The sequence below is a fragment of the Montipora foliosa genome, chromosome 12 (assembly GCF_036669935.1).
Source record: "Montipora foliosa isolate CH-2021 chromosome 12, ASM3666993v2, whole genome shotgun sequence".
In the NCBI taxonomy this organism is placed as follows: Eukaryota; Metazoa; Cnidaria; class Anthozoa; order Scleractinia; family Acroporidae; genus Montipora; species Montipora foliosa.
Window position 1 is genome coordinate 35,557,718 of NC_090880.1, and position 27,699 is coordinate 35,585,416.

Here is a 27,699-nt window from a genome sequence, read left to right on the forward strand (position 1 = left end):
AGAGAATTATAATGGACAAATTGATATCACATATGTAGGCTTCACTTAATGACAGAGGAATTAAAGTCACTTTTTGTCATAACAACAAAAATTCAATTTGTTCACCACGTGATAATCAACAAATTAAAGTTATGTCATAATAATTATTGTTATAAGACATTGATTTTTTGACTTATTGTCTCATGTTGTGAACACAATCAACTGCTTCTCACAAGACATTTCCTGTGTTCATATACCAATCTTTCCATCATGGCTGCGGTGTTAACACCCCTTTTGCAAAGGCTTCTATATGATGAGAATGTATTTTTGCCCTTTGCTTTGAAAGCAAAGGGCAAAATAAATTCTCATCATATAGAAGCAACATTGATTTTAAACATGGTAGAAGCATTGCATTTTTGTTGTAGGATTTCAGACACCATACTTGTTGCACGTAGATATTACGGAGCTTTAGCAAGAGAAGTTTTTAAGCCAAGGATGGAAACAGGAAGTGAACATTCCGAATGCCAGGACAGTCGTCTCTTCAAGATTTTTAAACTAATCGTCTCTCACAGAGAAAAAAGTACATACCACTATATAAATATGATAGTGTCCAGATATTAAGTTTAAACGGAAAACAGGTCACTTTCGTGTGCCTTATCTTCCTTTAATACAATTTCATTCCTGAATTTGGTTGTTTGGATCTTTTGAATATCTTCTCTTCATTTTAGAATTGTAGGCCAGATCACTACATTTACGATTCTTTAATATACTTTGTTGTTAAAAAAGGTATCCCACGTAAACGCCATTGTTGGGACGTCTTGTTTGTCTTCAATGTCCGCAATAGACCTCTTTCGCTTGTACATTTAGTTTTCCCAATACAGATCATGTGATAATTGCTGGTTTTCACTCACGTGATCAACAGCCATGTTTTTCAACGAAAACAAAAGGAAGCATTTGCATAATAATAGAGTTAAATTCCCGGAGGATTTGGTCGGGGCACCAACATGGCCGCGTTTCCTTTGTTTAGGGCACCAATATGGCGGTCGTGACGTCATGTGAAAACCGAGAATACTTAGGAGGTTTGGTCCTTTGTTTTGTTCATTAAAAAGAGTGCATGCAAGTATGAATATAATTAACAAAACAAAGGACCAAACCTCCTGAGTATTATCACATGATCTGTATTGGGAAAACAAAATGTACAAGCGAAAAAGGTCTATTTATGGACTACGTAAATACATCACTTTCCCGCCAAAACCGCGGCTACACAACACTAAAAAGACGAACAGTGATACAAAGCCACATAAACATGAAGATTGTCTTGTTGAGTCTTGTTGTCTTATTAGCTGCCGTTGTAAGTGGCCAATTATGTGTACCAGAGACCCTTAATTGCCACGAAGTCATTCCAACAATTTTTAAGCTCGGAGATGGATCCTGTGCCTGCGGTAGCAAAGCTCACGACGGAGCGTTAAAGTACGACAAGGGAGAATTGTATCTTTGCTTGAATGGCAAATGGAAAGCCTTTGAGTTGAAAGAGACTCATAAATTTGGAACGGAGCTTAACCCGGGAGCTTCTTGCAAGGATATTTTAGATAGAGCCGACGGTAAACAACTCAGTGATGGAGTGTACTGGATTCGTCTTGGAGGTAATTTGAAAAACACCATTTTGACGAGTGGTGACATAAGCTTACCTGACCCAGCTCAGATTGTTGAATTACACATCTCTGACTAAGGCTCCTAACGTTTCTCACGAGTCTTTTCTAGAAACCTTGACTTGTGTAGTCCTTTGATTAATACTGACAAACTCACAAATGTTCATAAGCATGCGGAATATATAACAACTTACAACTTGGTCAATTCATGTTCTTCTGTCAAATTCTTACGCAAAGTCTTCCTCCCAAGTTAGCTAGCAAATTTACTCTAAACAGACAAATTCACCCTTGTTACTCGTTCATTTTGCTTTTCTGTTGGATTAACATCAAACAATTTTCTGTTTGCTACCAAGGACTTGTTCTCATAACAATGATATCAACTAATTCTACCTCAACAGCTTCGTTTAAAAAGAGTACCTAAGGCATTCTTTACCACTTTACCACAATCTTAGATATTTCATTGTTCCTCTTGCGTTAAATTATTTTTAACTTGTAAATTTTTCACTTCTTTATATTTCAACTAAATGTTTGTAATATTTGATCTCAAAGCTATTTGATTGTAATCTCCGTCGCCGACTTGAAGGTTAAACGAGCGCTAGATACTTTATTTGGGTTAGGCCTGAGTTAAGGAGGCTCGAAATAGTTTCTCCTTTTCTCAAACAAATAAACATATTCTGTCCTCAGATACAGTTAGGATAATCACATCAAGACGAAATTTGGTTAGGGCGTTAAGTACCCATCGTAGATTTCTCACATTATATTTTCCTCCAAAATAACGTTACCATGGCAACGATATTAGGCATTTCCTTGAGCCTTAAAATCAACATATGTTGTCTTTATTGAAGAAACGGGACGGTGAAATTTTTCCATTCAGCGTCAACAGATAATGTTAGAAATACTCTCTAAAATATTTAAAATTCAACAAAATCTGTAGGCAGTTTTTCGGAAAAATCAGTTTTTTTGAAATGTGTCTCTAACTTCTTTTTTCACCTACAGATATTTTTTAAATTTGCAAGACAAGCGGTTTAAATTAATCTAAGCTAACATGCAAAAAATGAAAAAATTCACCGTCCGGAAGCAGTGATATAAACGAGTAAAGTTGCAAAATCAGGAAAAATGAGGGAGTTACAAGATCAGCATTTACGCATGCGTCACCTACTCGAAAGGGTTTTCGGCTGAGCGCGCGCGTAAGCCACAAACGCAATTCTAAAAGCTACTCGCGTCAGCGAGTAAATTAATCCCGACTTCAATTAGCCTTAAACTTCCTTTTTTTATAATAAAAAAAAGGGGTCACTACGCGATTTTAAAAGTTAAATTGTTTTTCTTTTTTCAACGTGTTGCGGATTGATGTTTGCAAGTTTGTCACTCCTCTCCCCGGTGAATAAACAAATTTGCACCTGTTTTTGTGCTGCACTGTGGGATATTCACTACTGCGACAAGAACACAAAGAAGAAATTTTATTCACTTTTTGAGTGGATATTTCCTTGATTCATTGGGAAGACTGGAACTTTTTTTTCGAAAATGAAGTGAGCAGAGTAACGTTACAAGAATATTTGGAGTGAGAAATCTACGTGATTTCTGTTGTACACTGCATTGAGAATTCAACCGTACGGTATTCGTTGCTCAATCAAAGTGATCTCCTAGCCACTTGCACTGTCAATCGTTTCTTGTGGTGAGCTTACTTGCCTTTGAAGGCCTTTTGAAGACCATTAAAATTCGTTCTCTAATTTTTGTTCAGTACTTACGTCCGTTATTGGACACCCCTTGGTCTTTTTTCCAATTTTTGTCGGTCTTGGTGGCAGCCGATTGTACAGAACAAAAGCAATAAATGCTTGCCTCACGCTTCACGGTAATTTTTTGAACAGTAATGATTTATTGCACCGAAAGAATTGATCCCAGACCCTTTGTGGTTGTCTTCGAAGAGTTTACTACGTTTGATTTTTCTTAATTTCGATGATAAATAGCACTGTTTCATTGTTGAGTAGTGGACTTTATTATAAAGATGGCTCCACTGAAATAATGGGGAGGTTAAGCAACGACGACGGCGACGGCAACCAAAACGTCATCTCAAAATATAAATTCACGTTAAGGTGATCCCTTCGTGACTATTTCAACCTTAAGTAGGGTGTGGTAGTTTCTCAAAAATGATACTGGTCGGAACGGCGCTTACTTTATACTAGGGGAGAGAATGAAAATTTATCCTCAAGTGCTGACGTTCGTCATAAAACCTCAAATTTGGCTATCTCACGTTGTAGTTTTGCTGACGACGACAAAGGAATGGACAAAAGTGAAAAACGCACGTCCTGGGCGTGCAAAGTTATTGTTTTTGGCCACTAAATATGCAAATTTGTGCCGTTCTCGTTGCCGTCGCCGTTGTCGTTGCTTAAGCTCCCTATTTTCCTCTGCACTGGCCGTCCACTTTCTCGCTCCGATGAATCGTTGTTTCTAGTTTTTTCAATTTGTCGCAGAGACAACTGTTCCATTACGGCTCACTTTTTATGGTCTTTTTCTACAAGATACATGTGTTTCTCACTGCAACCATAGTTTACACAATAGAGGGAGGGGACTGGTTTTGAAGCTCTGCAAACATCAAAGGAGCCAACATATCCTCTTTCTCTGAAATGACTATTATCGACAATTCGTAATTTTCCCTGGAATGATTGTTATCGTCATTTTAGGATTACTCTGTCCCAGGACTTGTGGTAGCAGATGAAAAGAAAAAAAGGAAAATGACATCCGTGGAAGGGATTTGAACCCGTAGCTCCCAATGTAAAGGAACTGTTTTTATCCACTTAACAACTAAAGATCAACTGGCTGACAATTGCACCGATTATTTATGAAATCTAATTAGTACATACAAAATCATTGCTGAATAGTGGTTAAGTCTAGTACTTGGTTTTAAAATGGTTAGCTTTCTCTTAAGGTTTGGTAACCGACATTTTCTCCTTTTTAAACTTGTTTCTTAGCCGGTGATAATACACGTTTACAGCAGCATTCGGAAGAAAAAATATATTAATATCTTTTTAAAAAGAGTTTTGTAATTTAGCGATACAGTAGTCTAGTGGTTAAGTGAAAGGGTTATTAATCGAACATTCCCAGCGAGTGGAGATGAAACGGCAGGTTAGTTTTGGTTGCAGGTTGCAGGTTGCAGGTTGAAATTTACTGTGACTGTTACATGAATAGCTAACCTTGGGCCTAATTAGGCCTAAAAACGTTTCTTTAGGCCTCCTTAGGCCTAAAAAACGTTTCTTTAGGCCTAATTAGGCCTAAGGTTAGCTATTCATGTAACAGTCACAGTAAATTTCAACCTGCAACCTGCAACCTGCAACCTGCAAAAACTAACCTGCCGGAGATGAAACTTCTGACGCTTTCGGTAAGTGTATTTGTAATGTTTCAGCGTGCATTCCATCGCGCAAGCAACGCCATCGACAATTTTTTGGCAGAAGCGACTCACACCAATGTCCTGCCTTCTACTACATTTTTACTACCATTTGTGTCCATCCTTGAAGCGTGAAGGATTTTGCGCGAAGTTTTACTTTTCAAACGTTAACGGTTTGTCCGGTTACTCGGTTATGTGTCACTTTTGACCAATGAAACGTTGGCGGTTATGTCGTGAAATTGACAACGTTTTTGGCGGCATACCAGCATGTTTTGTTCACGTGCTCTCGAAGTTTTCAGGTTTTTCGTGAGAGCGTTCGGGTTTTGCTTGACTGTCCGAATAACGTCTCTGCTCGTTTTGCAATGGAGACAAAAAGTTAACAAGTTTGGAAACGATAAATTACCGTCCAGGAGTCGCTTTAGATCAAGATTTCGAATGCTCCTTAAAACATGGAAGAGCGTGTGCGCGGAATACCCTAGACTCAGAAATATATGCAGCTCAATCTTTCTAGTTTCACTTCTATTTCATGTATTTTTTCTCGTAGTTGCTGAATCAAATATATCTCCTCTCAACTCATTCTGGACAATGCTATTACGATAATCATATAGTATCAACCGGCTTTGAACATACGGTTATCATTATTTCATGAGACTGACAGCTGCAAAGGAATTCTGGGAATTAAAAATTTTTCTTTCAAAACTCAACCCAGATATCTGGGCCCGGGAATCGAACCGAACCACTAAACCACCGAGTCGCCGCTTGTTTCGACAAAATTTTTCAACACAATAATCTAATTTATTTGTCATAAGACCGGGCTGTAAACGTGCGCTAACACTCGCTAACAAATTACAGCCAATTGCGGACCAGGTATAAGACGTGGACTGAGTACAAAACACTGTGAAAAAGGCACAGAGCAACGAAATAGCAATAGGCTGACGACATCACAGGCGCCCCAAGGTCATTTTGAACAGGGCCGACAAAAATATAAGGATTTCTATGGGAATCCCGACAAAAGGCGCAAGAAGGTAATTATATGAAAAAAGAAATTCAATTCAAAAGCCTAACCTCATTGCCATTGTGGGTATCTTCCTTCCTGTGTGGTTATTTCCCAGATACAACTTTTCCATTTCTCGGTTGTCAACGGTATAATAAAATCGGTAGTGTCGAAAACGAAGACCTTGATAGTTTTTATCGGTCCAGGTTGTTTCATTTTGTGACACGAAGCTTCGAGATTCGTTGTAAATTTTGAGCTCCAAAAGCGGCATTTAGACGGAATTCGGTTATTATCGAGTATGTCGTGATTTGTTTCACACTAAGGCCTACCTAACCTGAGAATGTGAGCGGAATTTATTGTTTGGCTGTTGCCGCGATATGTTTCACCATTGGGAACATTCGCTCTTGAGTTGTTTATTATATGGCTAACAGAACGGTTCTGAAGAAGAAAACGCTAATTTGCATAATCCATAATCGGCCCTTGGGCATTACGGGAGAATGCGCAAGCGCGTAGTTGCTCTTAACCAATCACAGCAAGCGTTATATCGGTCAGAAACACTAGCCATATAACAAGTAAGCTTAGTAGTTTCTTTTAGGCCTCCTCGCTAGCAGTGTAATCGTTAATCTTCTTTCTTAACTTCTCTTCTTTGTTTGTCAATTTTTCTGTGTGGCAAATAATTAAAACAAAATTTAAGAGAAAATGTAAGATTGTAGAAAGAGTATACGTAGTCAACCTTGACATTTGCAGTCTTTTGTGTACTGCTTACATTTACAAGCGTCGCAATCGATCAAACAATTTCGTAGCATAGTGGTGAAAGAAAGTTTATCACCCCTTTTAACTTTCCATTTCAATTTTTTCTTTCTTTGATGATATTAAAATCACTTTGAAGTCCTATACATCGAATTCATAAATGGCGGCCAACCTGGACAAGTTAGCGGCCAAGCATGATATCAAGGCGTTTCAGGATAAACACGCAGTATTTTTGAGGAGGGAAGGAGAAAATGAACGATTGACGTGCGGAAAATTACATTCCTGATTCTTCTTTAAGTGCCAGAAGGTTATCGGTTTAAAAAAATTACGAGCTACGGTTTTGGCTGAAATGTTGGAAGGATTCTGTTATTACACTAGGCAATTTCTCTTGCGACTTGTCTGGCAATTTTGTTGCGACACAAGTTGCACGAAATATTGCCTACTGTAACATACCCTGCTACACATTCCTCGGAATTTTTTTGTTGCCGCAATCGTTGCAAAAAGAAGAAGTCAGATCTACTTTCCGCAACGCGTCTCTCAACGTTGCAAGGGATTTTTCCCACGTTGCGCAGTGTAACACCTTCCCTGCAACTTGTGTCGCAACGTTTAATGGCATTGGTCAATCAAATTGCTCTTTTTGTGCACGTAAGGTTTCATTCGAGGACAAAGTGGCGCCTGAACTCACGACAGCTACCAAAATTACAGATGAGGGAAAAAAAGGGTTGATTCAAGCGTTGAAAGAACGCCCATCGATGTGGAATACAAAGACAAGAAAATAAAATTTGCTGATTCGCAAACCCTTTCACAGCAATTTAATATGATGGTAGAGGAGATGAAGAAAGTGTTGCATAGTTCTATTGATCCTAAACGAGTACTCCAATGACTTGAAGGTTTCACCTGTCACCAAATATCTTAGCGTGACAGCAAGCCTTTCAGCAGGTTTGATAATTGATCGTAATTTTGTATCTTGCTTAGATATTCGGTGTGAAACTGCATTGAATAAAAACTCGAACTGTTGGCTGTTAACTCTAAAGAAATCTCTGTATCCGCCAGCATCCTCTACAGCACGCTCCCTCGCAAGTTGGTAAAATACCCCTCTTTCTTCCCTTCTTGTCATCCAGGGCCTGACCCAGTTAACGCGATTTCGCCTTGATGGAAACAATCCCCATTTTCGTCTTCAGTTGACAAATCGGCTATTACCCGTAAAGCAAAATATTTTCTTTTTCTACTACCACAATTCATCGTTTTTTTATTTTTGCGCCAATTAATGTTGTTTATAGAGCCAGTCCTCCACGCTGTTTGTCACCGTCGCGAGCGAGACAAGTTTCAAGAAACGTTGCCCAGTGTAACACGATTCAAGCAACCTGTATGGCAACGCGCAACAACAAAAGTGCGAGACAAGTTGCAAGAGAAATTGCCTAGTGTAACAGCGCCTTTACACTTTGAAATGTTTGGTGCAACTTGTCTCGCAATGTTTTGTCGCCAAAACATTGCGAGACAAGTTGCACGAAACATTTCACAGTGTAACAGCGTCTTTCCCGGCTCGTACGCCGGTGCGGAAAATATCATCTTAAATCTACCCGAAATACATAAGAGCACGTTCATCTTTCCCCATTGTCATATTGTTCTTCATTTCAATTTTTTTTCACAGAGGGTCCCTTATCCACTTCCTTTCCGGTCTATTGTGACATGAAATCAGGAGGTAACTTAAAATTACCATATACATGTAACTGAGGGTGCGTTCGATTGACCGTATTCCGGAATAGGAATACGTAGAATAGAAGATAGAAATCCTTCGTTTTTACGGAGATTCACATTAAAATTGTCAAAAACCTGCTAAAATGCTATTTTAAACATATCTTTATTATCCTTGTTGTTTCAAAACGCTAGACATGCCGTTTTATCTCATCACTCCAAGTATTCTTATTCCGGAATATGGTCAATCGAACGCACCCTGAGTTTAAGCATGGACAACGATGGCTACGAAATGTAACTTTGCGTTATTCCAGTCTTTCCCCGATTATTCCAAGTCGTTCGCCGTTGAAAGCTTGCAAACTCCCAAGAAATAGAAGTGGCATGGATGTTGTTGATGATCAAATTTGGCCATTTCACGTTGTCAGGAGAAGAACGACAACAAAATGTACGTAAGTCTAAAACCCACGTGCATTGCCCATAAAGCCATTGTTGTTACTCATTACAACTATTTTGTCCTGTCGTTCTCGGTCTCGTGGACATCGTCGTTGCCTTGTCTTCTATTTTTGCTCGGATGAACTGATTAACGTTAACCTCAAATAAACGTTGGTTTTTGCCCCTAAATGGAGGTCTCCAAGCATTATCAAGTTCTTTGCAAGAATTTGAAAAGCAATCATTGCACTTGTCGCCAATTTTGTGTCACAATAAAATAATGGCGGTGAATAGCCCAAAAGACAAATGTTAGATAAATATTTGTTTGCATCTCACACTGTACGATTTGCTTGTGGGAGGAATGATAAACGCCGAGGCATTTAATCAAATACATGAATCCTGACAAATTGCCTTTTAAGAAAACGAACTTGAGTAACTATAGTTTAGTACACGAAATAGTGTCGGTTTCTCCTGATAGGACACGAAAAGTTGAATTCATCACTTAATATCGCAAGCTGCTGGTCAGTAACTGATCATGAGTCTCATCTTGCCTTCAATCCTAGCAAGACGAAGGCTATGCTGCTGTCTACGCCCTACTGTCGCCATTTCAGATAAGGCTCTAAATTAAATGTGACGAGGACATTAAGCATGTTTGTCAAGGCTGCCACAGTTTAGCAATACTGAAGAACATCAAGAACTTTACGGATTTGAAACTAAGAAAGGAATTAGTATAGAGTCCCTTGTTCTGCCTAAACTTACATGATGACTGTTAATGCAAAACAGTATTCTATCCGTGGCCTGACCCCGGACCTGCTTACATGAGACAGGTACGACTGATTAAGTTAACATGCGTCCGGTCTGAAATTATGAAGGGATTACATGAGACCGGTACGACACTTGAGATCGGTTATTAAGGTAGCCTTTTAACCTTTTTAAGGTTTAATGTGCGCAGGACTGCTGATAAGAATACAGTTGAAAGCGAGGAAAACAGGAATTACTCCGTCTCTTCTCCGAACAAACCGGCGTCCCTCGTTAACGTTTGAGAGAAAGAACAGTAAAAAACAAGAGGTGATGGTGGATAGCTCCAGGATCGAAGGACTGATCTGGTGGAGGGAGGACAGTGCTTTGTCGACGAGGGTTCGAGACCCAACGCGAGTAGCGCGCCGTCGTAGGAAGCCTCAACGCCGCCGAAGTCGTCGATGTAGTTCACGCAGTCGTGGTGATATGCTATACGGCAAATGTGAGCTATAGCGTTGGTAGTACGCTGACAAGCAAGAGTAACCGAGCGGAGACCAAACGGTAGAACCAGGTCGAAATATAATAAATCTTGCTAGTGGTAACCAAGAGGGATGTAATCAGTTTGGGATCAACGGGTATTTGTCGGTACGCGCGCTTCAAATCTTCCTTGAAAAGCTAAGAACCTGGGCCCTTGCATGGCTACGATAAGGTCGACGAAATAAGCAGAACGAGGGAGAGTGTGGTGGAATGGCTCGTCCAGAAGAGAACCCGTAGGAATTCCATCGTTGACCGAGGCGCCCTGGGGAAAGCTTAGATCCAAAACGACGCGTCGTTTACTTTCGTCTTTAGGAAAAGTTTGAAGCGGGAAAGTTTGCAGAGCTGTCGGATTGCAAATGAAAGGCCCACCCGTGGCTTCATGTTGTATCTCAGTGAACAAATAGGTATCGATGGTATCAGGAAAGCGGATCGCTGAAAGATTGGTTAAATGATGACGGTTCTGGCAGGGCGGCAGCGCCGTATTTGATTGGCCAACCGAAGCGAGAAATTCAGCGACGATACAATCAGAATAGTGTTCAAGGGCGGAATTCCAAAAAGGAAGATTCAATTTAGACGGAACGGGAATGCGAACGCCAAAAGCATTCGGGAGCGGCGATTTTGAGAAAAACATGGCAGAGAATATGACGAACAATTGCAGCATGCGAGTGGCTGCGACAGAGTGAAAGTTGACCTGGTGGCAAGGTCGGAACGTGCAAGGAGAGGAGAAAATTGGGTTGGTCAGAGGCAGGTGGAGGTGAGGGGAAGAGTCGAACGGACGAGGGAGGCGTTGGTCGGGACGGGCACGAAGCGATGGTGTGATCCGGAAGTTTGCAATACGCGCAAATATGTTCCACTGCATGTTGATGTGACGCGTTGCTGCAGTATCCTGTACGGTTCCACTCACGACAATAATTGCGCTGTACTGGTTGTTGTGAAGTGGGCGTTGTTGTTGCTTGGAGAGGGCAATTCCGCGGGAAGACGGTTTGACTCGGTGATATTAAAACGCTCGATTTCATTAAAATCGTCACTCCAACAACCTTTTTCCAAAATGGCCGCCATTTAGATATTCTGGATTGGCGAGGCCGGCTTCGATGCGGTCCAAAACTGCGGCGTGAAAGGGTAGAATAGCATCCCAGCGATACTTGGACGCTAGACGTGTGAGGGACATCAGTCAAGTGTTGTTGCATTTAAGCTTGTTTAGCCGGTTTTTCTGATGTTATAACATCGAGATAGCCGGTCCAACCATGCAACCTGGGAACATTCTCTACTTAGATGCGTTTTCAGTTAAAAGCTCTGTTTACTGATAACTGGCCAGCCTATTTACAACTGCAAATTGCAAAATATACTAGAAATCTAAACTAGTCATCCCTCTCCTTTTAATTTGTTTCACTACTCAATCAAATTTGCATGTTACCACAGACAGACAACCCTAAGGATGCGAGAGCGCGCGACGTCACGTCATTTTGAGACAGTTGTAACGGCCGATTCAACTGATCGAGGAAAATATTACATAAAAACTTCAAATCGCGACGGTTCTTTTCGAAAATCCATTTTATGGACAGCCAGATGAATAAAGTTCACACTATTTTCCGCGTTGTCCAAGGTGATTTGACGGGTTTTTGGGACGCGGCTTTGATTTCCCCTTCAGATCCGGTGCGTCGTCACATACAATACAGATCTTTAGATTCTAGGACGAGAACGACTACGAGTACCAAATTTTCTCATAGAACAACAGTGAGCACGCGCAAAACCGGCGTCATTTGGCGGGTAAAACGTGTTACCGTCGTTATTTTAGTACAAGGTTTTGCAAAAATGTCGCCGTGTCAAAACAAGTCAACAACACGGTAGCAGTTTGGGCATTTTTCGATCAGCAAAAAGGCCCAGGTAACAGCAATAAGAATAACTGAGCAACCTATACTGCTAACAAAGAGTAAGATTTATCGTACGGGTTATAAGTCTTCTTAGTATTTTCGCCAGAAACAAACAATAAAATTTCGTACTCGTACTCGTTCTCGTCCTCGTCCTATAAATAGACAAGGCGTGCAGCTTCCCAGACTTCTCACGGCAGAGAGCAAAAAAATCAAAAGCGCAGATTTCCTCCAAGAGGGACAAAATTATAAATATGCACTTTTTGATTAGTTAATTTGTTTTTGATCAAATTCCAATCATCGACCACAGGAAGAACTCCCTCTGTTTGCGTGAAACTGTCAACGGTCGGATACACTGATTGGTGGATTTGAATCAACGCGCATACATCAAATGCCTTTGGTCGAGAATTTTGCACCTATCATGTTGAGAAAGCCTTATTATGGTTTTCAGGATCGCCTTTCTCGGAGAATTTTCGAAAGATGATACTCAAATTCGGCGAAGGTATGGGGACATACCTAATCGTTTGGATGCTGGTGTTTTTTGTCGGTATTTCCAAGATCAACCGTACCCATCACCCCGCACCGCACACTTCAAACACAACAAACATCCCAAAGGGGGGCAGCGGGATAAAGTCCATGCTATTGCCCAGCAATACACTTCTGATGAACGACAGGATGATTCCTTCTATGTTTTTGAAACCTCTGTTGCTGAAGGACTTGAGACAGCTGAACTGTATATAAACGATAAATCAACTGATGTCATTATTGATTCAGGAGCCAGCTGTAACCTCATGTCAGAGCATGTCTTTCAATCCCTTACCGGGGGTGCAGTTGCCTTAAGTAAATGTGACAGAAATGTGTACGTGTATGCACACTCACAACTCCTACAGCTTCAGGGAAGCATCGAGTTAACAGTCACTGTCCCACAATCTAATTTTTGAGGGCCTGGGTAAACTAAGAGGTTACCAGCTAAAATTGAACCAGGATGATGGGGTTGCACCTGTGGCACAACCCTTGCGCAGCATTCCATTCAGCAGGCGTGAGAAAGTAACGGAAAAGTTGAAGCAGTTAGAACAACTGGATGTCATTGAGAAAGTCAATGGCCCCACCAAGGTTGGGTCAATCCTCTGGTGGTTGTGGAAAAGCCCAATGGTGATATCAGAATTTGTTTGGATATGAGGCAGGCCAATCGTGCCATCCTTAGAGAAAAACACCCTGTTCCTACTGTTGAAGAAACCCTGCAAGAGATCTCCGAGGCCAAAGTATTCAGTAAACTTGACCTAAACATGGCATTCCACCAAATAGAGCTCCACCCTGATTCAAGAGACATAACAACCTTCGAAGCCCCAGACGGCCTATACCGGTACAAGCGTTTGTTTTTCGGAGTCAACATGGCAACTGAGAAGTTTCAACAGCTGATATGGCAAATCCTGAAGGACTGTTCTGGGGCTCACAACTTGCATGATGATGTCAGAGTTGTTGGGTGTTACCAGGACGAGCACGAAGAAAATCTTGAACGCGCAATGCGCAAATTTGAAGAAAATGGCTTAACCCTGATCTATGACAAATGTGTCATTAGTGCTACCAGCATGACTTACATGGGTAAAGTTCTCACGAGGGAGGGGCAGCAAGTGTCCGATAAGAGGGTGGAAGCCATTGTTTATTCCCCAAGACCACAGAACCAATCTGAAGTAACAAGCTTTCTGGGCTCTGCTAAATTTTGCGCCAAGTTTATCCCAGGGTTTTCAACCATATCAAGCCCATTATGGGATTTTACCAGGTCGGGAAGGCCGTGGAAATGGGGTACCAAAGAGGAAGAAGCCTTTGAGCAAATCAAGGGGTTACTAACAAACGCCCCAGTTATGGCCTATTTCACAAAGGTTGCAAAGACTCGCCTGGTGACAGATGCATCATCCGTTGGACTTGGTGCGATTCTAGAACAACAACAGCCAAACGGCTCGTACAGGCCAGTCTACTATGCCAGCCGTAGGCTTAGTAATGCGGAAACAAGCTACTCCCAATTTGAAACGGAGGCCTTGGCAGTGCGATGGGCCTGTCGGAAGTTTTACCTCTTCGTGTACGGAGTTGACTTCGAGGTATGTACAGATCATAAGCCTTTGATCACAGTCCTGAGCGCCAAGAGCACGCCTCGCTCAGCGCGCATTGAAAGATGGTTACTGTATCTTCACCAGTTCCGCTATGTGGACAAGCACATAGCTGGTATAGACAACCATGCAGAAGCCTTGAGTCGGCTCCCACTAGACCCACCCCAGAGCCAAGACGCTACCAAAATTGCAGAATATGCCTACAGCGGTGCCATTGAGGCCATACCAGCGGCAGTTACAGCTCTGGAAGTTGAACGGGCATCATCACAGGATCCCACGTTACAGTTAGTACGCGAAGCTATGGCCTCAGGGGATTAGGGGCGTCTATCAGGTACTATGTACAAAGCCTTAGCTGAGGATATCTGGGTCCTGGGACAGCTTGTTCTCCGAGGAAACCGCATCATCTTGCCGCAGTCTCTCTGGAAGCGTACTATCAAGCTTGCACATGAGGGCCATCAAGGGATGGTATGTACGAAGGCACGGCTTAGACAGAAGGTATGGTGGCCTCACATGGACAAGCAGGTCGATGAATTCATAAGAGCATGCCACCCCTGCCAGCTGGTTGGTCCAAGGATTAAACCAGAACCCATTCGATCAACCGCCATCCCCGAGGGTCCTTGGACTGACATCGCCGTTGACCTCTTGGAGATCCCCGGTGGGTATCATCTCCTTGTGGCAATGCACAACTACTCACGCTGGCCTGAAGTTATTCTCTTAAAGAAAACAGATGCAGCACATGTTACAAGGACCATGGAGGGTATGTTCCAAACGCTTGGTCTACCTGTCACTGTCCGAACAGACAATGGACCACCATTTTCCTCTGCTCAATTCGGGGGTTTTATCGAATATCTGGGAATAACTCAGAAAAAGGGCATTCCATACTGGCCCCAAAGGAATGGTGAGGTTGAACGCGCTAACGAGACTCTGCTCAAGATCATACGAATTGCAAACTTGCAGAACACAGATTGGAAGAAAGCGGTACGTGATTTCCTTTTTCACTACCGAACTACACCCCACACTTCAACAGGACTATCTCGTGCTGAACTCTTAATGGGTAGACGACTTAATGACAAGCTTCTAACAATCAACATTCCTAGTGAGAGACTCACTGAAGCCCACTGGCAGCAGCCTCTTCGTGGGAGGGATGCACGAGCCAAGCTTAAGCAAAAGGAGTATGAAGATACCAAGCGATCAGCAGGATACATTGATATTGTAGAGGGGGATTGTATCCTGCTTAACAAGAGCCGTGAAAATAAGTTATCCCCAAACTTCGAACAAGCACCATACAAAGTGATCCAAAAAAAGGGAAATGCCGTCCTCATAGAGGATCAGGAAGGAACCACCAAAATGAGAAACGCTAGCCACATGAAAAAGTTTTTTCAGCCGGAGGCCTGCCTTGAAACCTAAATATATATGTCAATGAAATGAAAGAAATGATTATAGTATGTAATTAACAGCAACATGCAAATTTCATCGCAGTTATGAACGTTACTGCTGAAGCAACTGACGAAGTAAAACCTGAAATATTCCGGGTTTTTCCTTTCAGGTTTATAGTACTATTAAACCCTCAATTGGGTCTGTCAGCGCTACTTCTGTACCCCAGACGGTTTATCGGCCGTTCAAGCTTGAATTTAAGCGTAAGTGGCGTTTATAACTGATATGATAAAAAAAACCTCTCATAAACTCCTCTCTTAAAATTTGTTTGACAGGGTGGACCATGGCATTCAAAGCAATTACTGGTTCCTACAAAGAGAGGGTGTGGGAAGTATACAAATCTGAGTTACCTTTTGCAGAGTACATAACAAAGGCTCTTGACGTGACAAAACAACACACAGGTCTCTATAAAAACCGAATAGTTTCAGAATATCACTGGAGAATGTTCAATCCATCCAAGGTGGGTTCCACTGTAACGCCTGGTAAGTCATGCAAAATAGAATAATATAATGTAATTCGATTTTAACAAATTTCTGAGCGTTTATATAGGTGGAAATTAAACTTCCTGGCACAGATTTTCAGCTTTGCAGCACTTGGTACGATCATACGGTATATGAGCTGATATCCGAGATTTAGTGAGTTAATCAGAATGCTAGAAAAGTAATATCCGAGGACGAAAATGTAATTACCCCTGCTAATCCCGAGGAGCATTCATTGTAGCCCGCTTGTAAAGTGACTCATCATCTTTGCATTCATTGTGTGCCGTCCTTTGGGACACATGCGATGAATATTAACGATTGCAGCACTACATCTGCCATTTGTCATGTTCCCGCGTTTCGAATGAATTTGACTGAATTTCAAGGGATTTTCGGGGTGATGAGGCGCATGCGCAACATTAGTCTCCTTTGTTATAAGCGACGGAATCATAAGCGGAATCAGTATTCTGCTTCCGACTCCGACAGTTTGATTTTCACTAGATCGTATCGCTCTGCGATTCTGATTATGACTCGGACTCCGTCGTTAGTGAAAACCAGCCTTAAGTCGTTATCAGCTCCTAGATTGTCAACGGTTATAGTAAAATACCAAGGCTGAACACTCAATTCTCGCGAGCCCACCAATTTCAGTCAAATATTCCTGGTTAGAATGTTCCCATGGTTAAAATTCCACCGTAGAATTCAAGGGCAAAGGTTTTTCCTTTCATTTCAATCCGCTAGCCGCGGAATTGAAGCCCTGCCAGTGACGTCAGGCGGCTGTTAGTGTCCCAAACGAATCGATAAAACGATGAAAAAGAGCCTCTTTAACACTCAACACCGTCGTTGTTTGTGGCTTGGTAACGAGTCTTTGTTTGGCTTTAGTGATTAGAGTGTAATGTAATGTGCTAGGTTTCTACCCCATATGAACCATGTGAGCGTTAGCCCTACTAATGGAAACGGGCCCAAACAAGGACAGAGGAAAACTCTGACTAGGGTGGCAATTGAACCCACGACCTTCGGGTTAGACCACCGCTGCTCTACCGACTGAGCTACAAGGTCAAACGGGAGCAGGCCATGAGAACTGAAGATGTTAAAGTCACGGCAATTAACATGTACAAGTATGAGGAAGGATTACGTTTTTGCAAACGTTAGCCGTGTAGCACTTATATTTGAACAGACTTAACTGATTAGAGTGTAATGTTTGTTTGTCTTTGTTTGGTATCGTCGTCACGGACGAAAAACAAAGACTCGTTACCAAGCCACAAACAAAGAGTCATAACCAAGCGGAAACTCAACGGCCGCCGTGTGGTGTTGAGTGATAAAGAGGCTCTTTTTCATCGTTTTATCGACTCGTTTGGGACACTAACAGCCGCCTGACGTCACTGGCGGCTAGCGGATTGAAATGAAAGAAAACCTTTGCAATTGAATTCTAAGGGGGAATTGTAATCGTGGGAACATTTTAACCAGGTTTATTTGACTGAATTTGGTGGGCTCGTGAGAATTGAGAGTTCAGCCTTGATATTTTACTATAACCGTCGGCAACCGAGGAAATGATAAGGGCTTAATTCGCGTCGAACCTAGAAAAAAACCACACAGGAAGGAAGCGACCCATAAGGGCAATAAGGTTAGGCTTTTTATTTACTTGACAATTTTCTCTTAAAATTATCTTCTCAGGATGTTTATCGGGATTCCCATACAAATCCTTATATTTTTGTAGGCTTTCCCTCACACTGAGCTTGGGGCGCCCCAGTGGTAAACCTAACCAAGTGCTGAAACTGGGAAACCTAGTCAAGTTCTAAACCTATTCAGCACTGATTTCTTCTCTCCCCGCTTCAACATCAATTGCCTTTATGCTAAAGCTGCTCCGTTTGAAAACGGCCATTCCTCTACCTAGGCCCTGGACACATTGAATTCTGCATACAACTATACATAACAGCGGGGCCAGCTGTAATGTCAACTGTTACTAATATGTGATTACCTTGTTCAAATGATACAATCCTGCCTAATTAACTACAAGTAACCTCCCTCGTATTCTTTGTAGGTGAGAGTGGCTGTATACAAGAGTGCCATTCTAGTGAAAAAGGCTGAATTTGATGGAACAGCCTCAACTCCGTACAACTGGTTCTCACCTGCGAGATATTCTGTCGAGGCGTCGTCGTGGAGGGATATAAAGTACGAAACAAAAAACTACTTCTCAATAATTGGATGGTGTAAATACCAAAGCTTATTTTGTCGCCACTTTTATATGAGCGTAAGTTGGGGTGGTTGCCCCAACGATAGAGGCTGGCTGATGATCTCGAATAGAGGTCATTGCGATTGGGAGAGTGTTGACATTGATCATTTTAAAATGATCATATACAGTAAAAAGAGCACCCACGCTCGTTTCTCAAGTGAAGGTGAGTAATACATATAAAATTAAGCTTGTATTAGAGCATGAAACATTCACTGGACAGGGTGATCCTCTTGATCCTGAGTTTGGTTTATTTACTACTGCGACGACAACGACCACCAACGCCACCGTCATCATCAGCTTTTCGTGTTCTCTGACCTGTGGCCCGTTTCTCGAAAGTCCCGAAACTTTTCGGGGCATTTTCGGGTGTGAAAATTCCATTTGTACCTCAAGAACGGAAAGGATTTAAGTCGTCAAACTTCACAGACATATTTCTTTTAGTTAGCTTGAGAACATGTTACAAGGTCGCCTTTCCAAAACAAGCGGTTGGCAGTTTCACAAATGGCTTTTCGGGCCCAAACATTTTTCGGGACTTTCGAGAAACGGGCCCTTGATGCTTTGTACTGAAAGCTACCGGTATTGACCGAATTCTTTTGTCTTTGTGTTAATTAGCCTAACTAGCCTCGTTCACACGCGTAAAATTGAAAGAATTTGGGCTGTAAAACTGTCCCCCTCCCCCTTCACACGCACGTACACACACGCACAACATTTGACTTGATTTGCGTTAATTGTTAATTTCAGTTTACAGTGGCCCCAATTGGCGCTCCAGCGCTAGAACGACTAGACACTTAAAATAAAGTTCCTTTCCTTTCCTTACACAGCTGGAATAGTCATAATATTCGTCTAGTTTCAATTGGTATAGCTGGACGCTTTCGGATCGACAAACCTGCCCGACGATATCTTCGTTGAAATCTCCTCGATATGTGATTTTCTATGTCAGATTTTCCTCAGCTAGGACTCCAAGGAGTTTATTACCCCTTTCGATGGATACGCTATTAACCTTATCCGTGTAAGACCATCTGTTACCAGATCAGGTTTGGGGCGACTCCCTAGTGCAGCATGTTTTTAATCTTCTCAACATTTAGAGTTAGTCAGACTAAGTGCTGTGGTTATTAGTCATTCATTTCGTGTGACTAGAGCACAGTAATATACATGAGAACGACTTGTGAATCACCAACATTGTCAATACTAACTATAGATAACCGTTTGATTCACACTGCTCGTCCTTTGAGATGCTTTCAGGACAAATGTTCACTGAAATTTATTCCCTGTCGGTCGGGTTGGTACCTGGATGGAAGACCCATCGATATATACGGCATGGGCTTGCCTTTCGTATTCGCCATATCAATCGGCCTTTTTTCAATCGGAATGAGTGGTCCATGACTCAAATCTTCTCGATAATCACGAGATCGAGTAGTTTACCAGAGACCTTGGACGATCCTAAATCCTGACCATTCATCACTTAAGTTCAGTCTGACAGCTTTTAATGTCGTATTTGTCTTTCACGAAACTGCAATAAAGTTGATAACGAATAAAAGAAGTGTCAAAGAAGCGAAAATGAACCAGACGACTAAGCAGTATTAAAGGTTGAATTACCTCGAATTGGGAACGTCGCTGTAAGCTTCTGTTCCAATTTTGAGGGACGAGCGGTTTTTTTACACAAGATCAGACCACGAGTCTTAATTCTTCCATTCTCGCATAACCACAATTCCTTGCGCCTCTTATCTTACCTCGACGACAAATCCTTGCGTTTTGAAGAAAACTAAGTATGTCCTTCTCCCGAGAGATGTCTCGTTCGTTCGCTTGAGGTTCACTCACTTCGATTTTTTTTATCCCTTCATTTGCTTCTTGCATTAGGGTAGTTTCTGTAAAGAACAGTTGTCTAAAGCCTTATTGTGATTTAAATAACAAATTGTTTTCGTTTAGATAGCCTATATGGCTATGGCTATGATAAAATACAACTTTTCGTTTACAAGAGATAAAATTTTTTCTCCCATTACAAAGTCCTTCATGATATTCCGGCTCCCTTGAAGTCTTGCAGTAGTAAGTTCCGAAGAAAGACTGTCCTCCGGCGAAATCCTCGGGCAATAGGGGTCTTAGACAACAGGTCTTGTCGAGGTGGATTCCGGCTATTTAGCACTGGAGTAAAATGCATTCCAGTACAGTAGATCAATTTTCAAAACTATCCACGCAGTATATTTATTTATTATACTAGTGGTAACCACAGGTTAGAAAGTGCGGACCTGAATGCACTTGAGGAGCTTTTAAGATGTTGGGAATGGACAGAGAAGATAGTAATACGAGCATGTGTATTTTGAAATTGGATGTTTTTAGATATTTTGCCTGAAGTTGTCACAGCTGTTTTACATGTAGTTGAGATGTGTTTGAGTGGCTGTTGAATAAGTGATCAAATTTTGTGGTAGAACACAATAATATTTATTGAAAAGTACAAATATGAAGATAAGTTTTACTGTAGTAAAGTTTTTAAGTACTGCAAACATGAACGGGTTCTAATCTACTAGTAGCATAAGTGTTATTGTAATAAACGTTTTGGAGAATTGAAAATGTCAATGGTTTTCAAAAAGTCCAACATATGCTTAGTGAAAAAAAGTGTTAATGACTGCAACGTCAACAGGTTTTAAACTATATAACCACAAGTTTTCCTAAAGGTTTCTAGAACTCGAAATGCCAGTGGCATTTGTCAACGTGAATGAAAAATTTCATAAGTGAATGAATGTCAACGGCTTCTAATGGATTATTAACATATATATTACTGTGATAAGTTTTGAGAACTGCAAAATAATGTCAATATATTCTTAAAAGTCCAACATTAACATTAGTTTTTTTCATTGGTGACACTGAGTGCACAAAACCAGGTGGAGTATCTGCAAAATAAACACACAAAATAGGGCAACTGAAGTAAATTAAATTGGAAGATTTGGAAAATTAGTTTACATATTCTTGTGAAGTGGGAAAATAACAATTATAGAGTACAAACCTTTTCGCTTTGATGCCATGGATCTGTCAATGTGACAGCACTGGAAAAAAAAGAAAAAGAAAAAATGACAAAATTTTATATAGGAGTTCTACTAATTATTAGTTGGTTTTAGCAATTGATATAATATGGTTTTGAGAAAGTTATGTTTACATAATTATGGTTATAATAAACTTATGAAATTTTTACAATGTATTTACATGCAAAAAGTTGTTTGTTTAGTGTATCATGAGAGAAAGTAGTGAAATTTGAGTCAGTTACACGTGATAATCTGCCCAATATACTCAGTTTTAGGATTACTTTGAACAAGGCAGTGTGAATTACAATGTTAGTGCCGTCGTTTGATTCGACGCGTGGGCTAATTAAGACAACCAGGTGACCAAACTGGGCCAAGACGCCAAAAAATCATTTTGCCTTTTACGCTTTGAGGTAAATGAGACATCTGCGGAAGAAGACTTGGAAAACTTTGCCATGTTTTCCGTACAGAGAGTGTTCTATACTTCAGCTCCGTGATCCTGAATCGAAACATGTCAAAAGTGAAAGTGGTTTACCAGAAGATTTAACCGCCCACATTCAATATAATATATAATAATCTTACAAAATAACCCGCAGCAAATCCAATTACGCTCGAAGTCCTCGAAAATCCTTGATTTCCACTCTCAAAATTCCCTCCAGAACCTACTTTTTGCGTAGAATAAGATTTTAGAATGATGTTCTTGTTTTGCATAAAGCAAGCTAACAAAATATGTACCTTGCTGAGTTCGCATTTGTTAGCGTTCATAGTATTTTCGGTCCGATGCTTCTGTTTCGTGAGGGGTATATTGTTTTGGTCTCCCATCCAGACACTAAGCTGTCAGATGCTCAGAGGGCACGCTTAAACTTGCGCTGAAAAGAAGTTGTGAGGGAACTCGAAAATTATCAACATGTCAGCCCAGAAGCCAATGTTTCTCGCTTCTCTTTTGTTTGTTATTCTTCAGAGACCGGAATGCTGTAGTTCAATACCACACAATTCAGTGCCTTCTGATTTTCTGTAACACGTACCACAGGCAACCCAGTGTATGACAGGCAACCCAGTGTATGCTTCACGGAGGCATCTCGTTTCTCTACATACATTAGTGCAGTAAAGGTCAAAACAGAAAAATCACGAATAGCTTTAATGTGTATGTGTCGGTTGGGCTAAAAACAGTGAAAATTCACTGTTCTATTTTTTTCCCAAAAGACGACATTTGTAAAATCAAGGGTTAAGAATAAGACACGATAAAGTTGCCATGGTAAGGTGCTTCTGCGTGAAAATGTAAAATATAAAAGTTTAATGGTTGTTTAATAAGTTTCATTCAACTGCGACGGCCAAAACCATTTTAAATACAAAAATGTTTTAAAGTGGTACTATGATCAAAAAATCATTTCCTTTTTTTTCTTCAGATTTTGAAAGCGTGTTCGCTTAACACCTAACTGGCAAAGTTTTGAGCTTTGAGTTTTCCAAAGGCTGTTTATTTTGAGTGTAAGTTTTGGATTTCACGGTCCGCCATTACTCACGTTCAAAATTGACCGATTAGACCTCAGAGGGTCGGATCTAGAGAAAATGACATCATTTACTCACGTGTAAACGCAATTTATAATATATGCAAAACACGAGTTTAAAAGTCTGAAAGCCCGAAACTCCCGTTAGGGACCTTAAGCAAGGACGACGACGACGGCTACGAGAACGTTGCCTAAAAATATTATTTCCTGTTACTGTAATAATTTTGCGATTGCTCCAAGTCGCTTGGCATGGAGAATATGAATCCACATTGCAAGAATAAAATTGGTGAGAACGGTGTGGATATTTAGAGAGAAAATTGAAAATTCATCGTCAGGTGCTCTCTTCCTCCACATGACCTCAAATTTGACCATTTCACTTCGTTGTCAAGACGAGAACGGCAAAGAAATGCATCAAAAGGTAAATCGCACGTGCAGAGCGTGCATGCAGAACTATTGTTTTTGCGAATTAAACCTATTGTTTTGTTGTGTTCTCGTAGCCGTCGTCGTCGTCCTTGCTTAAGCTCCCTATTAATTCAGTTGCGTACACACGCATTGCATTCTTAAACTAGTGAGTCTTTGACGTCATTTTCTCCTCAACCCAGCTCTCTCAAGATTTTAAATTTAGTAATGGCGGACCAATAAAATTTCAGTTAAAATAATCAGGTGTCTTTTTAAAATCAGAATTTAAAACTTGGGTCACTTGGTGTTTGGTTAACATAGTTTTGAAATCCAAAGAAAAAAAAGATTTGTTTTTTTGGTCGTAGTACCACTTTAATGTATGATGCAAAAATGCGTATCAATATAGAGCCATCTTTGTGATCTACCGCAGGAAACCTTTGCGGAAGTCTGCTTGCTGTCCATAATTCCTCCCAACCTTCTTCCTTTGAGCACTGAATTGAAGCCTTCAACCAGATTCACTCTCGGCCTTTGTCTGATGAGTAACCACTGTAATGTATTAGCCACTATCAAAAATACCATAATATTCTTTGTTTCCTTCCAAACGTTTGCATAAGCATTGTTTCCAGTTTCTCTTGGGACCATTTTAAGTCCCAAGAGAAAATGGAAACAATGCTTATGCAAAATTTTGGAGGGCACACAAAGAGTATTATGATATCTTTGATAGTGGCTAATTCCATAGTTGTTGTGTTACCCATGTTGCTATGAGTGAATAAAGGTGTGTTGAGTTGTTCAGCCATGTTATCAATATGTTACACCCACAAACGCAAAATACGTTTAATTCATATTTAACCTTTATCATGACTTAGCACCTAAACCTATTAGCGATTCGTTTTAACTTCAAAGTAACACCTTACAACTACTGGAACACCATTGGTAGAATACAAGAATCCCGCTATGCGGAACCAGTGACCGGAAATTGCCAAACATCTTTGTAATAATTATCTCTAATAATTATGCTATTTTTTCTTTTCATCTTTTCAGAGGAAACTGGAGTAGCTGACGTTCTTGCAGTTTTTGTCATGTAAGATGACTGTTCAACACCCTAAGAGGAGTAAATCCTTCGTTGAATTCTTTAAATGCTGTGCTATGATTTGACGTTGCTCTTAAAGCTATATTGTTGTAGGCACCAGCTTTGAACTAGTAAATCTATTAAAATTGATTTTCTCATAAAATTTATGGTTTTACAGGTACGCAATTTTTTGACTTTCTACTAGTAAGTTCTGTCAGTAACTCTTTTGCTTTGTTCACCAGCAAACGTACACACACAATATTTTGTCTCTATAAATAGGTTGAGGTGCGGGACTGGCCAAAATGGCTTTATATGAGCCAACTCGAAGAATACACTTGGACAATGAAAATCAGCGCTAGCGATAACATGATAAGAATACAGAACAATGAAGCACACAAATGAAACTAATAATTTTGTACAATGAACGAAATGATATATATGAAATGAATCATACACTGAACTGCGGACATGAAATCAAGTAAATCAATGATCCTCGCAGTTATGAACGCAATTTTAGCATGCAATTGCGTCGAGAAGCCTGAAAAACTCAGGATTTCAACGGGGTTTGAACCCGTGACCTCGCGATACCGGTGCGACGCTCTAACCAACCGAGCTATGAAGCCACTGACGTTGGGAGCTGGTCAAGACCAGCGTAAATATAAAATTAGTATTAGCCTTTTCCAACATTTTGAAAGGCGCTGCCGGGCTGCCTTTCCTCATCAGGGTTTTACAGAAATGAGGGAACTTAAGCAGCCACACGAATTGAACTCTTGACACTACCACATCTGGAGACAATTAGTTTCGACATCGGGGATAGACAACTGTCCAAGTATGGGGAGTATTCACTTCCGGTTTCCTTCTGTGGCTCAAAAACGTCACATGCTTAAGCTCCCCATTGAGTACCGTTAACTGAGACCGTAAAATCAGTTTGTGGGATGCCCGTGACCCAAGCTCAAGACATAGGTTCCAGGGTGTCCGAGTAGTCTGATCGTAAAGGTCTGATTCGTCATCAAATATATGAAATGGCTCTTCCTTGTGGCAAACTCAATCAAAACAAACTCAGTTGCGTTTGCACTAAATGCTGGAGTTTTCGGAAGGTGCATTTCTCAGCAATGTTGGACGGTTAAAATTTGTAACCAGCTTTGTAACCCTGCCCTGTAGTTTGTCAGCGACACCTTATTTATCCCCCTTGGTCGCAACATGACTGCATTGTCTCGCTCGTCCAATCACAGGCACGCCTCCTTCGTGTTGACAAACTTCAAAAATACATTTTAAAAAACGTGTCGTTGACAAACTACAGGGCAGGTTACAAAACCGATTACAAAGTTCAACCGTCCAACATTGCTGAGAAATCGACCTTAGAAATTTTTTTTTGGTTCCTATCGAGGGGACAAACTACCGCCTGAGGTCGCTCGTAGGGCTGCTGTTGCTTTGTTGGTGGGTTGAAATGAAAGTTTAATCTTTGGCAATCGATTCCGATGCGGAATTGTAACCGTCGGAACAGTTTATCCAAGAATACTTGACTTAATTTGGTGGGCTCTTGAGAATTTAGTGTGCAACCTTTGGACTTTATTATACCGTTGACAACCGACGAATTGAAAATGGCTCAAATCGCGTCGAAGCTAGAAAAAAGCCACAATGGCAATATGGTTAGGCTTTTTATTTGAGAATTTTACCGTACAATTATCTTCTCAATTCCTTTATCGGAATTTTGATACAAATCGTTATACTTTTGTTGGCTTTCCCTCATACTGAGCTTGAAATTACTTCTGAGTTTATTGGTGGCAGACCGAGGGGGCCAATGAGGTCGACTGAGATCTGAAGCGGCCGAAGATTTTGTTGATGATTCGCCGGTTGCATTCAAACTCACAGTGATCATTTATAAATCACAAGGTCAAGCTCGCATCATCTGGAAGCATCGCAAAGACGTTTTTAAGCATTGTTATGTAATTACTGTTTTGTTAAAATTAATCCCGGGGATGTCTCATGCCATTTCCCCGCAACTATTAACTTCGCATAAATTATAATTTTAATCTACGTCACAGACAAAATTTATTGCGGACGCGTCCAGCCGTCTCTTTTCGGGGAGGATACCCGAACTCGAGAACGCCTAGTTCATGGTTCATAGCTAGCCTAGCTAGTGGTTCGTTCAGAGTTGAGTGGTTCTAAAACACCAAGAAACAGATGAAAACAAATCCACGTTACGTGGTATACACCCTGTGCTTAGTGGACTTGGGTGATGAATTATGAACGACTTTGTGAACGGTTTTTTCAGCTATATGATTTCCCTACGGACAGCGACCCAAATCTGACGCAAGCATAATTACAGCTAGACGCTTCGTGGGCGTAAACTGGGTTGCCTTTGATATGTGTTTGTCCACCTCAAATTTTCGTACTCATTCCTGAACACCCTAATAAATTATCAGCGCGGAAACGAAACACTAATTATTGTTAAAATAGTTTCGTGTTTGTAAATATTTGTAGCGTAAATTAAATTTGATCAATAACGTAAAAATTCACCTAAATGGGCAGTAGATAAGCTTAAAGGAATATTGTTGGCTTCCCAAATTAACTTCATTTTACACCAGAATGACAAAACAGCAAGAATTCCTTTCATCGTTATGAAAACTACTCCTATGCCAAATTTCAACCCACGCATGCAAATTATTTAATGTTTACACAACACGATGAATCCACGTGCACAAAGGCAGAAAAATCTCACAGAAGCCTTCTCCAGTCACAAATTTTATTGAAACAAACAACATATTTGCCATCAGAGGCCACAAAGACCTCCCTATTTCATTCCCTGCGGGCAAACAAGCAACACTCTCAGCGTCAAAACCCATGCACAACTACATAAATTTCTCACAGTAGTTCAGGATCAAACCCTTTTCTGAAGAACCTTTTTCTTGACTAATGAAGCTTAAAGTAGACGACAAGCTTTCTTTTAAATAATTCTTGACTAACAAGAATTAGTCAAATTTCCAATTGTTTTTTTTTCCCTGAAGACTGTGCAGAGTTGAGTACAAATAGATAAAATTATAAATAGCCAGATTACACCAAAGATCTGACTTAAGTAAACACAGATCCACTCAAAGGTGTTTGATTTCTTCTCAGAAAAAGTTACCAGAAAATTTGCCGTTTGCTTTCAGTGTTGTACATAACATCACAGTTAGTAAAATATTAGAAATCACTTTAACAAAGGCGAAAGATGCAATTGCTGTTGAAGTCCATTATTCGTCGCTGTTAAGATTCCAGATATTCATTTTTCACCTCTGGTGTTGTTTATCGAATTGACCTTCCATTCTTCATCTCCGTAACTGGTATATATTTTGTTTAAAGATCCAATAAACATCATTCGCGTTACATCGGCTTCGCTGCCATTGCTTGTACCCTCTCCACATGATAAAAATGACACATTTCTATTACCCCATGAAACCAACCAAAGATACGCG

The 27,699-nt window shown here is 40.7% G+C and overlaps 1 protein-coding gene and 1 long non-coding RNA gene across 2 annotated transcripts; one reads left to right on the top strand and one right to left on the bottom strand.

Moving 5' to 3' along the window:
• Positions 1 to 1,285: 1,285 nt before the first annotated feature.
• On the top strand, positions 1,286 to 18,434 carry LOC137981144 (uncharacterized). Its single transcript, XM_068828487.1, has 4 exons — positions 1,286 to 1,622; positions 8,403 to 8,453; positions 15,833 to 16,017; positions 18,072 to 18,434. The coding sequence occupies exons 1-4, from the start codon at positions 1,286 to 1,288 to the stop codon at positions 18,432 to 18,434; spliced, it is 936 nt and encodes a 311-aa protein (XP_068684588.1).
• A 2,601-nt stretch (positions 18,435 to 21,035) lies between these two features.
• On the bottom strand, positions 21,036 to 22,197 carry LOC137979787 (uncharacterized). Its single transcript, XR_011118409.1, has 3 exons — positions 22,007 to 22,197; positions 21,259 to 21,298; positions 21,036 to 21,145 (listed from the first exon to the last, which is right to left on the bottom strand). It is a non-coding gene; the product is annotated as an uncharacterized lncRNA (long non-coding RNA).
• Between the last annotated feature and the right edge of the window lie 5,502 nt (positions 22,198 to 27,699).